General features: G+C 39.7%; 1 protein-coding gene across 2 annotated transcripts in view; it reads right to left on the minus strand.

The window, feature by feature from the left end:
* LOC135261518 (zinc finger protein ZFPM2-like) overlaps window positions 1-11,382 on the minus strand; it is an 84,975-nt gene extending 73,593 nt beyond the window's left edge. Inside the window, exons 1-2 of one of the 2 annotated variants that reach the window (XM_064347882.1) lie at window positions 10,176-11,382; window positions 9,977-10,057 (exon numbers count right to left, since the gene is read on the minus strand). In XM_064347882.1, the coding sequence (XP_064203952.1) occupies window positions 9,977-10,016 (40 nt within the window). In that variant the 5' untranslated portion in view covers window positions 10,017-10,057; window positions 10,176-11,382. Of the gene's footprint in view, window positions 1-9,976 lie in introns of both variants that reach the window. The other variant, XM_064347881.1, reaches the window with a different exon arrangement.
* Window positions 11,383-12,399: the final 1,017 nt, after the last annotated feature.

The following is a 12,399-nucleotide window of genomic DNA, read 5'->3' on the forward strand; positions in this document are numbered from 1 at the left end:
ATTGTCTCCACATCATTTTAGTTACAGCTAAATGCCCATCAGCAAAAATAATGCTATGCAATGACCAACAAGGCTTGGTATTGGTAATACAAAGACATCTGATTGAATAATTCAGCGTAAGAGAGCAATAAACTAGCACATCGGGAGTCACTATCGCAATTAAGAGTCAGATGCGGTGAATCACGGCCAGAGCCTATCAGACGGCTCTGGAGTTTGGCTCGGCGTGCCCATGTGGGACTGTAAAATATTCTGGAGTGCAGAGATACGAGCGTATGGTGTCCTGGACGTGCGCAGAAGGTCAGAGGAGACAGACAGATTTGTCAGCTTTTTTTTTTCCATCCGCGGAGTCAACTCCAGGTCTGGCTCCAGCCGCACGGTACATCCCTCATATCCTCTCAGCCTTTTCCGGGACAGCTTGAAGACAATGACTCCCCGGGCTTTTCCTGCATCCGTCGGAGAGCGATAGCAGGGCTTTCGGGCTCGAGCCGCGGGTTTGTCCGAGGCCGCCGTCACAAAGGGGGACGCTGCCGACGCCCCGGCATAATTTTTCCGGCGAGACCGCTCGCAGATGGGGCGCAGTTATCAATCCACGCAGGCACGCGGGTTCCGGGCCCGATGTCACTTCTCCTCGTTACGCTAATGGCTAATACATGCAAATGGAAACATTCTGGCAACTTGATTTCCTCCAAGATCGTTTGCTCATTGTCTCACCAATAATGACAGCGCACTTCCTCCCTACCCTGCAAGGGCATTTGGTGCCTTTTTTTCTTTTTTTTTAATCAGCCCTTCATTTCATTTCTATGGCTACTGGAGTATTGCATTCCACTTCACTCTTGTGTTTTTACGCTCTAGAATAGAATAAAAAACCCACAAGCAGCCTTTTCATGCTTTTGGTTTTTTCCCCCATCAATTAAGATACCGATACAGCCTCCCCCTGCAAATCTGACAGAACAGAAAGGGCTGCAGGGGGCCTTGATGTGGCTTCCATTAATTAGAAAGCACACCTTTGTCTGAGGGCTTTAATGAAGCTCCAATCTAAATGGCTATCAAAAAGAAGAAAAAGAAACTGAAATAGAGGAATAGATTGGGACATTGAAAATGATAATAAAAACAAAAGATAAGTGGAACACACAAAAGGTATGAAACCCTCCTTCATAGCTCAGCGATTTCACGATTGCCAATTTTGGACACTGTTACTTTTAACACCTTGATTCTACCAGCAGTGACCCAATTCAAGATTCAAGCAGTAACCCAATTCAAGGTTCAAGCAGTAACCCAATTCAAGGTTCACGCAGTAACCCAATTCAAGGTACAAGCAGTAACCCAGTTCAAGCCCCATGAGATCAGGTCCAACATACTGAGGTAGAGGAATTCTTCATATTTAACAAAGATTAATAAGTGCTTTTAATAACTACTTTAAATTATGTCTTCTTGTTGGTTTTTTGTTCGTGTTTGCGCCCTTAATTACAAGATATCTCACTTCTGAGTTGACCTACCTGGTCAAATAAAGGAAAATAAATGATGTTTTAGCAAAAGAATAGTAAGATGTTACAGTTTGTTTTACTCATCTTTCTGTATCTTGTGTTACCAATAAAAGCTGCACCTACAGCCAACAAATAACCATGAATTGTGTGGATTATCTGCCACAGTACGATTTCTCTACTTCAGATATAAAGGATGAGCGGGATGTCTAACACTATTACAGCATTGTCCCCTGTTAAAGCAGATCTGTGAAACTGTCAGAACCTGTTGTGCTGTTGAGACTCGCTGTTACAACTCTGATCACAGTTTCTGAATCTGACAGGGACTGTACGACTCCAAAGAGGATTATGGCCCATGTCTGCTACATATTTGATAAATACAATATCTCAAGACAGACTGAATACCCGTCAATGCCATGAAGTGAGAAACAACATCTGTAGAATATCAGGTTTTGATGCAAGCCTGACAAGGATGTTTACGCAGATGAGGAACGGGCAAATAAAAAGATACATCTATTAGTGGTTATCACTATAATTTGATAAATGATCATATAAAATTAGCTATGATTATATGATTCTTATTATAGTTGTGTACTCCTTGGAATGTGATTGGTAACTACTGATTCCTACTTGTAATGACAAGATAATTTAATGTAAGTTAAGACTCATTCAGAATTTCAGACAGAGTCAGAGGTAGTTTGGACAGAGCACAGAGAAGACACATATGTAGCTGCTAAATGGACACAGTGGACACACATTGCTAGCACTTAGGCTGCTAACACCGGCAGGACAGAACCCATGCTGGAGATGTATCATATCCCTGATGGGCACCAGAGGCACAGGCACAAAATCAGACAGCAGAAATGCAGTATTTTGTGTAACATGCCCAAACACAACACACAGCTAATAGGCCCAGAGGTCCACCTCCGATGACTATAGTCACGATAGTCACAACGCATAGCATGTACAGATCTTAACTCCAAATTACAGCAAGGTGGTAGAATGTTCATATCAAAACTTAGGACCATGCGATGACAGGGTCATTCCTTTGAGGTGCAGATGTGAGGACAGCGTTGCTTGAGGACAGGTCCTTAAGTGTCATTGTACAAAAAAAAAGCAACACCCTAGATTTCGGATGGCTCTGATTCTCAAAGCAGCACCAAGCAATTATGTGATGTGAAGTCACAAAACGTCAGCCTCAAAATCTACTCGATAAATACTTAAAGAGCCCACTCCACATACATGATGGATGACTTTCATGGCATCCTTATGTAAAAGAATATTTCATGAGATCAGCATGGAGAGAAGAATAAAAATCTCAGCACCCTTTTTGCAGGCTGATTGTCATAGAGGCAGTGAAACATTTGTATTACAGAATGAGGGCAGAAATCTAATAGAAAACTGATATGTGTAATAAGCTCTCGAAATATCACGATTCTTTTCTCTGAATCGTGTAGTCTCCCATGAATACCCTCTTTGTAGATAACACAGAACTCACGCTGGAATTGGATATCCTTTTTAGATTGCATTTCAACAACCACCAAAATGATCACATTCTCAAAATTGTGTCCTCTTTTGTGCCTTGCATATGGACAAAATCTCATGCATGCATGGTAAGTTGAACCCATCCAATACTAGCCTACCTAGCCAATCCTGGCCCAGATTCTATTTTTGAATGAGTATTTTTTTAAATTATCCTTTGCATTATAAATTCTTCTTATATTATATTGCATTATAAATTGTTAATGACTCAAAACATATCATTTGCTCAAAGCTGAGCGAAATGCGTGTTCAGGCTAGAATGAAACTGGACATTTATTGATGTCTTATCTTCAGAAGAAGGAACAGAAGCTAAGCAGAGCCAGCCAGCCCTGCTCCTCACAGCCAAGCAGGGGGAGGGCCTGGAGCTGTGGGCAGGGCCTGCAGGTCCCTCGGTCCAAAGACCTCCAACAAATTCCCCCGCTGAGAGCCAGCAGGAGTCCTGGACACACACACACAACCAAGGGCATCCGTGAGCCCAGGCATTCGTGCCATCCGGAGGGATTTGGGTCGCGTCCCAGACCCCCGCTGGGAGGGTTTGGATCAGAACCCAGCTCGGGAGCAAGAGTTTCCAGATTTCAGCGATGGGTTGAGACACTCTGCATCACTCTGTATCGCAGTAAGCTTGGGGGAGGAGCCAATTAAGCCATGAAGAAGCAGGCACATTCTCACACCATGATATACATCACTTAGACAGATGAAGTTGTTTTGCAAACAAAGCTCAAAGCCCTGGTTGGTTTTTCCCAATTAAAAAAATGAGAATATTTTACAAGTGGTGTCCACCCCTGGTATGCACCAAAGACAAAACCAAGAGAGAGAGAGAGATAGAGAGAGAGACAGAAGGAAAGAGAGAGATAGAGAGAAAGAGAGAGAGAGATAGAGGGAGTGTGAGAGAGAGGGAGAGAGAGAGAGAGAGACATAGACACAGAACACATAGACATAGAAGACAATGACCTTTTTTGTCCTTCAGATTTGCATACCATCACTCCTCCTCAGTCTGAGGAGTGGAGTCATCTGATCCCTGCTGGCCATCTGTCAGCTGTTTGTGATGGAGGCAAAGCCAGACATCAATCAATCAGCTGCTATCTTCTTCCCTTATCAACTGACCCCGTTGTTATCCTGGGTTCACATGCTGAAGAAACTTGACGATGGTCATGTGTGTCGAGCCGATGGACACTATGCTCAGACAATACGGGGACAAAGGGGTCTCTTCTGAGATTGGTGATTGCAAACTCCTGATCTGGAGAGATACTAACGGAATCAAATGACTACTCAGGAACCAAATGATGATTGAACTGTACGCGAAAGTACACAAAGTGCCATTCAGTCAAATTCTTTAACACAATAACACGGACATGCTTCTTCTTTGATACATAATGCATACTGTGTACAAACAGTATGTTTCAGTAAGTTTCAGTTACTGTCTATACTGACGACCAAGCCACCATTATAACACGCAATAACACATTGTAACACACAATAATCACCAATAATAGGAAAAATTGAATAATGAACAATTAAAACATATAGAACAATGTACATATAGGCAGAGGCACAGATAGAGTTGATAAATCTGCTACACTTCCACGTCATATCATATCATATCAGCTTCTTGTCACATAGGCAATTGTTTTGTCATGTATCATTCAAATCCAATCATTTTACAGTTGCCCACAGACAAATACAATGAGGCAATAACATACAAAGTACAACTGTCAGAGTTCTCAGCGCAGTGGGGTTTATTTAAATCTAAAAGGGACCATATGTTTTCTATTAGAGTTGAAAGCACTACAGTAGAGTTTATTGTGCACTGGACGTTTGACTGTGTAATCTCTCCCCAGAACCCAACGGGCTACATGCATTCTGGTGTACATGATGCTAGTGTGAATGAACAAAGAGTACTAAAGCAATGAAATTGGGCTAGAACTATGATCGAGCACTGAAACTCTCAGGATGTGCCACAGTAATTTTTGCATTTACAACTGTCAAATGGTTATGAATTAATAATCCATAATGATCCACCTGACAGAATTATCAGCTTTCAGGTGCAAACTCAAAATGTGCTCTTTTTAACAGTATATATTTGGAAGTATATATTTCAAATCTGTACCGCATTAAAAATGGGTCCAAATTATGACTTCAGTTCAGTTCTGGAGTTCTGTCATCAGTAATTTTCCACTGTCATGCTGTTTGGCCATGGATGTGCTGATGTACAAATTAAACTGAAAGGCCTGCTCTTTAATCCTCCGCGTTGCCTTTTACCACCGATCCCACAACGGCGGTGTCTGCCGTCTTTTGTGCTAATCCAGAAGGAATCAAAAGTGCGGCTTTGCTCCTCTCCTTACATCCACAAATAATCCCTGCTGAGAGTCTGGCCTAAACATTATCAGATCAACAGAGCCCTTCTCAAGCAGCTCTCTTGATCAGTAATAATACATTAATCACTGCCTTTTCGACACTGTTTGTTAAGAAGGAACCGTATCAGTGCCTGTCTGAATGTTTGTGCCTTCAACAACTTCTTTAAATATGCATTTGATGTTAGGCGTCTGATGAACTGCAAGCTGACAGTTTTGGGGGTTCGACTTAATGACACAATTTCAGAATTAATAATATGAGGAATTTACTATTTTTAGCGGTTTCTGTTTGCTTATGCGAGTTGCCATCTCCATCCCCTGTCATGGCACCGCTAAGACACTGTCATAAACCAAGTACAGTTTAAGGACAAGTGTATGTCCCTGTTCTGGAAATAAATATTATGAGCTGTCTGCCTCTTATTAAGAGCTGTCAGCCTCTACATTACAGTGCATTACATTGCTGCAGCACAGGACAACTTAATGAACTATAACCACATTAAGAAAGTTCATTTTCTTGAGAAAACCAATTGACACTTGATACTGTACTTCCCATTTCAGCAGGAGGAAAAACAGAACACGAAAGACTTTCATTATACTGAGGTAAAACAAGTAGGCCCTAAAAATTAACTTCAGTCTCTTAGGCCAGTCATCTTGATAGAAACAATACAAGCCCTAACACTAATTTACTGCTTTACATTAGATTCTGTAGCTAAAGCACTCCCAAACAGCTGGCTGAACCAGCCTTTCCTCCTACCAGAAAACAGCTTGAAGAGAGGGGCGTGACTATCTGCATTCATAACATACACAGTGGATGCACACAGCTTGAGAGAGTTATGAGAAACAAGAAAGTGAAGTCACAGTGGAAGGAAGAGAGTTTTTGCAGTCAACATGATATAATTTACAAAGAGCTTTAAATTGTTTATCTATGTGTATGAAAGAATACATTTTTAAAACAGAACGAGGCAGATTATAAAATGTAATCTTATGTAAGATTCAGAATCTCTGTAGACAGGGAAAAGATAAATTTCCAATACACAGAGTATATCAAAGGTTTTCTCTAATTAAAACGCCTTCTCTCTGAGAAATTGAATAAGAAAATTCCAAGATTATTAAAATGAAAACAAAGAATTCAAGAAACTCTTAAATGAAACATTCATACAATTTTAAATTAGACATACCCTCAACAACATACCTGTGGGCCTACTCTTTACATTGATATTATGCTGATGTAAAAAAACTAAAATATATCTACAGGGTGACTACTGAAAACTCAAGACAAGGCTTTTGATTACAGTACTCAAGTAGACTATTCTAAAGGCATGTTTTTTTTTGGCCTTGTGCTGAATAAAAATGTGCCCAGCCCCCTTTCCAAAAATATAGCCATGTAATAATAGTTGTAGGAATTCATCAATGGGGCTGTGTGTGACAGGCTGTACACAGGAACCACTTTGAAGACCCTGTTTCACACCAGCTATTTTATGACTTCCTGACGTGTTAAACACCACACAATATCTTCCCAGCACAGCACAGGTAAATCATGGGCAACACCAACAAGAAATATGTGAGTGGAGGGGGGGTGGAACAAAGCACACGCTAATGCTCGCTAATCCCAATACGGAGAGCATCCGAAATTTCCAATAATTCCTGGTGTGGCTTCAGCACCCCAGATGCGATACGGCTAACGGTCTGGGAAATTTATTGGCATATTGGTAGAAGGTGATAAGGCCAAGAACAACAGCAACAAGGCTTCAGGAGATGGGCTGATAGCATTGATAAGTAGACCCATACATAACACCTATATTTAGGCATCAAATGCGTACAACAGAAGTGCACCTGGTTTTTTTTTTTTTGGGGGGGGGGGGGGGATTATTTACGAATGAATATTCTCATACAGAGAGAGAGAGACAGAGAGAGAGGAGCACACAGACTGAGAGAGAGAGAGAGAGAGAGAGAGAATACCAGGTGCAAAACACATAATATATGACTGCATTATCAGGATATCCAGGCAGACTAATCAAGGGGCACAGAGTGACTATTTTTTGCCTTATCATCCAAAGTGATGGAAAAAGAGGGGGAATTATCAGGCTACTGCAGACTGCTGGGCTGAGAATTTAACGGCAATAATCTGGTTTTTGACAGTATATCTTCTCTGTTTATCCTCCTCTTTATCTGTCCTTATCTCCTCAGTCATCAGACCAAATTAATGGCGTTCTTTCAGCCCTGCCTTTGCATTCCCACACAGAGGGAACCCGGAGGGGGAAAGAGTACGCAAAATATTAAAATATGGCACAGACCGCTATTTCAGATAGCCAGGCGATGTGCGCTAGGGTAAGACTGCGTCTGGTGACCTGCCTGTCCTCTCAGACTGACTTTTCCTTTCTGCACTGACTTCCTGTGCCCTGTCTTCACACACTTTCTTTAACTGTGGCGTGAAGCAGCCAGACCCAGAGACCTTTCTTAAAAACCAAACAAAGAAGATTTTCACTCGACACTGGACAAGCACTGAATCCACAAGTTCCAAGTGTTTTGTACATTCATTTTTTTGTTCTAAGGCTATGTTTGTTTTTACTACAATCAGAAACAATGCCATTATTATAAAATAACAAATATTTATTATACTCCGATACCCTTGCCCCAGCATTGTCAATGTGGATTATTTATTATTTAAATATTTCAAAAAATTATATCGCCCAACATCCAAGATTTCAAGAAATGCAGTGTTCTACCTTTCTTAGCCACAGCCACTAAGAAAGGTAGAAATAAAGACAGCCTGCTTATAGAAACAATTACGATGTAATTACTGTACAGTATAACAATTTCCATACACTGAAAATAGTTTTGATCATCATCGTCATCATATTGGCACATTCATCAGGATTCCACCGTCCATGTGCTCTCTGGTACACAATATGTTTTACAGCAATGTCTAATTTAATCCTATGTCTTGCACATGGACACAACCTCTGATTTCCAAGCCCAAATACAACACAAACTCAGTTAAGGAAAACGAATGCTGTGGCTATATAAGCAGCTTCTTACTGCACGTACAGTTAAAAAATCTGCTTCATTCCTAATAGCTTGAAATGAATGAAGCGCTTTCATTTTTGGCAGCATCATTCACCTTTCATAATACCCTAAATAACTATTAACAAAAATGTTTAAAGGTATTCAGCGAGAATAAAGCAATAATTGCTAAGTATATGGTAACTATACAGTTGTTTAAGATTATACACTGTTTCTTATATTTAATGTTACTGTTCTGATCACGTACAGTATATGGACACAATTCTACAGCAGCAATGAATTACTGTCACAATATAGAAGAAACGAAAATGAAAAGAAAACTGACAGTTAAAGGATTAATGAATTGTTTCCTGTCTACACAAACTACTATATAATCAATTGACAAGACACACATACAGGGCACACACAAAGCCCCAGGGGCCCATAGACCTTTTGATTTCAGAAACAAAGCCCAGTATCCATTAAATCAGTACGAGCTTGCGCAAGACTGGGTCAGCAAAAACGCAAATAAATGGAACTGTTGAAGTTCAGACAAGCAAACAATATCTCAATGAACTACTGCCCAGTAAAGACATTACGGGGCAATGCATGTTTGAAACAAGATACTGTACTGCAAATACACAAATTTCCTGATTTGATGGAACGGAATAATCATATGTGGGTACCAATGCTTTAGAGATCAGCCAACTGGGAAATTGGGTAAAGAATTCAGCTGAATTTAAACTTTGCTTTTGTTTTAGAATGCGTTCTCCTTAATTGGGTGTATTCGCAGTACTCAGAACAACTGGTGTTTCTGAAACACTGTAGGGATTCTATTAAGAAATATACAGCAGGTAAAATTCCTTAAAGGAATCAGTAACAGAATTGCTTCCAAATAAACAGAACCTATTATTCACATAATTATAGCCCTCTGAAACACATGAGTTGATTGTTCATAAGAATGTGTCATAATCTAGAAACTGTTTTTTTTTTTTGGGGGGGGGGGGGGGGGGGGGGGCATATAACTGCTGCCAAAATTAAAACATATCAGGAATTATTATTATTATTATTATTATTATTATTATTATTAGTAGTAGTAGTAGTAGTAGTAATAGTAGTAGTAGTAGTAGTAGTAGTAGTAGTAGTAGTATTATTAGCAACAGCAGCAACAGTAGTCGTAGTAGTAGTAGTAGTACAGTAACTATGGTAGTTCTAGCTGATTGCCATGTTAGTTTTTTCTTTTTAATGAATAAATTACTTTTTCAAAAATCCCTTTGTCCGTAAATATTGTCCATTGTCCGTCTCCCAGAAATACAGAGTTGTATGTTACATAAAACCTGGTATTATTCTATGTACAGCATCGCCATGCACCAGGAAACTTGCATGTCTAAGCGTAAATATAACAAGAAGGTAATAGCAGTTCTTCGGAATAGCAGTACGCGGAATCAGAATATCAGAGCACACTGCAAAAAATGTTTAGTAAAGTCTGAAGTGGCAGTGCAATACAGTTTTAGTGCAATGTTGTATACAATGTGGTTTTACAAACATCATCACAGCACCTTCAATTAAGTAAGAAACAGACAACACTGGAAAACTTACGTTTGATTTGTCTTGGGTTACTCTGTTTCCTGCGGGACATGCCTGCTCCGAGATGGTCAGTGGATCCAGGTGTTACACTTGCTAATAGAGAAGTAGCGGTTCATCCAAGCGCGGAATGATGCATTTGGGTTTAAGATTAAAATAAGCAACGAATTACTGTCACACGTCTTCGCCTCTCAGTCCGTCTATTTAGCCTCACCGTTTCTTCTCTAATGCACTGTTGTATCTCCGGCGTTCTCCCAGATGAGGCTGCACTGAGTAGCGATCCGCGCAGATTGACTGGAGAGGTGAAAGCGTTTCGCGCTTTTGTTTGAAGATAAGGGTTGTGCCTCCCCGGGTGCCGTAGCCATAGCCGCAAAACTTGAATGACCATGACAAAGATTTCTTACGGTACAAGAAATTGAATTGTTTATATTTTACTCATATTAAATTTAGGTATGGCACAGAAAGATCCATCAGTGTCACTCAATGCAACATTCTTACCTTCAAAACAACTTTTCAAAATTAACTGAGGTAGCTAGATGCAAAGGATTCTGATGTTCACTGTTAACGGTCTCTCACCGTTCTGCTGGCTTCTTGGGTATGTTTAAAAGATGTCTCATTTAATGTAGCTAACATGGCTCATGTTTTTGTTACGATTGTAACAAGATGCAGTCTACTATTGCTGTCAGTTGAACTACACATAATGAACAATAAGTCTTGTTTTTGTTTCGGGAACTACTGAACTGTTCTAATAGAAAGACAACTAGAAACACGAATTATGCCAGTATTTCATTTGCAATGTTTCCCAATAAAGTTATTCAGCGGACAGACGTGGGTAACAAATACAAGAAACGCATATTGTTATAAATTGCTTCCCAATTAAATGTATCGGTAAACTAATATCTAAATTAAGGAGGTATAGGTTACTTTCCTTTCTGGCACAGAGGTATACATTATACAAACGAACGTACTATATAGCCTATGAAATACTTCCATGCAAATACATGCAAATCGTCATCGCTGATAACTTATTTTTTAAATACATTATTTTTATTTTTTTAATGTATGTTAGTTTTGACCAGTTGTTTTGTACTTTTGACTCCTATCGTTCTACGTGTCGTCATTATATAAATGCCACAGAAATGGATATAGAATAGCCTAAACAAAAATTAGTTTAGGACTAGGTCTGAAAAGAAGACGTTGGTAGGGTCACTTAAACAGTGACGCAGTTTTATGGAACTGTAATTTGCCTCTACTTACATTTGGCATGTGTAGTGACGGAACGTTTCCTAAAAAAAAGAGTGCTGCCTTTCCGTTAGGACTTGTGGAGTTTTTACAGAAAAAGAAACATGAAAGAAGCAAAATACTACACCAGTGCGAAATTATAAGACCAAGGAAATTACAATTACCCAAACCGTAGCCTACTGATGTTTGATAACTGCGTAGCTAATGCGTAATGTCCCCAGTGTTCGAAGCAGACGTGATTACAGACTAATTCGAATTGTGGAATTGTGTTCTACACATTTCTGGTGCTAAAAGGGTCTTTTGTGTACGCTTGTTACTAGCAGGTCTTACAGGCAATCGCATTCTGCCTATCAAAATCAATGGTGTGTCTAATTTATCATAATGGTGTTTATCATTGCAACATTAGACCCTGATGGGCAGTAAATGGAAAAGTAACATAAAGTTGATTTAGTCACCCCTTCTTTTGACGTATCATCTGCCATATGGCTATGTGTATAATAGCTTTTTTTCTCAGAGGGCATCTGTATCAGTGTTTATAAGATGTCTTTTGATCTCCCCTTGCACACATCAACTCTGGCCCAGTGATCAAGAGAATCTTCACCAAGTCACATCTGACAGTTCTCTTTTTTCGTGGGGATCTTGTAAGGAGCGTTGTCAGTAGTCGTGTACATCAGATTGCACTCCACAGCAAGTAATTAAAGCTTCAAAAGAATAAGGATACTGTAAAGACGGAGAGGAGGAACTTTATTAAAAGAATTGGGACTGAAAATAAACATGTCACTGCTTCAGCTCTAATGATCTACAGTTTTTTTCCCACTTGACTTTGAATCGAAAACATTCCAGCTCATTTTGAATTTTGATTTTTAAATAACTTACACACCACTGTGTCCACTTTGCCATCCTATTTCTACACAGTAAAATGGCCAGTGATAATTCCAACAGGGACCATATGTGCACTGTAAGAATAGATTACTAACACTAAACATTTTCCTGTGTATTACACACTTTCTATAATTGTCTGATTCTTTTTATATCTGAATGTTTTAGGTTTTTAATATACATAGTAAAATTCAAATGCATGCATTGTACAATAGTCTTGAGATGAAGTATACTCTCTTGCCGCAGTCTCCAGCTGTAACAGTGCAGGTCACTGTAGACCTGGAGAATACTGTAGAACTGTTTTGTTCGACCCTGAG

Source organism: Anguilla rostrata, chromosome 8 (genome assembly GCF_018555375.3).
Source record: "Anguilla rostrata isolate EN2019 chromosome 8, ASM1855537v3, whole genome shotgun sequence".
Lineage (NCBI taxonomy): Eukaryota > Metazoa > Chordata > Actinopteri > Anguilliformes > Anguillidae > Anguilla > Anguilla rostrata.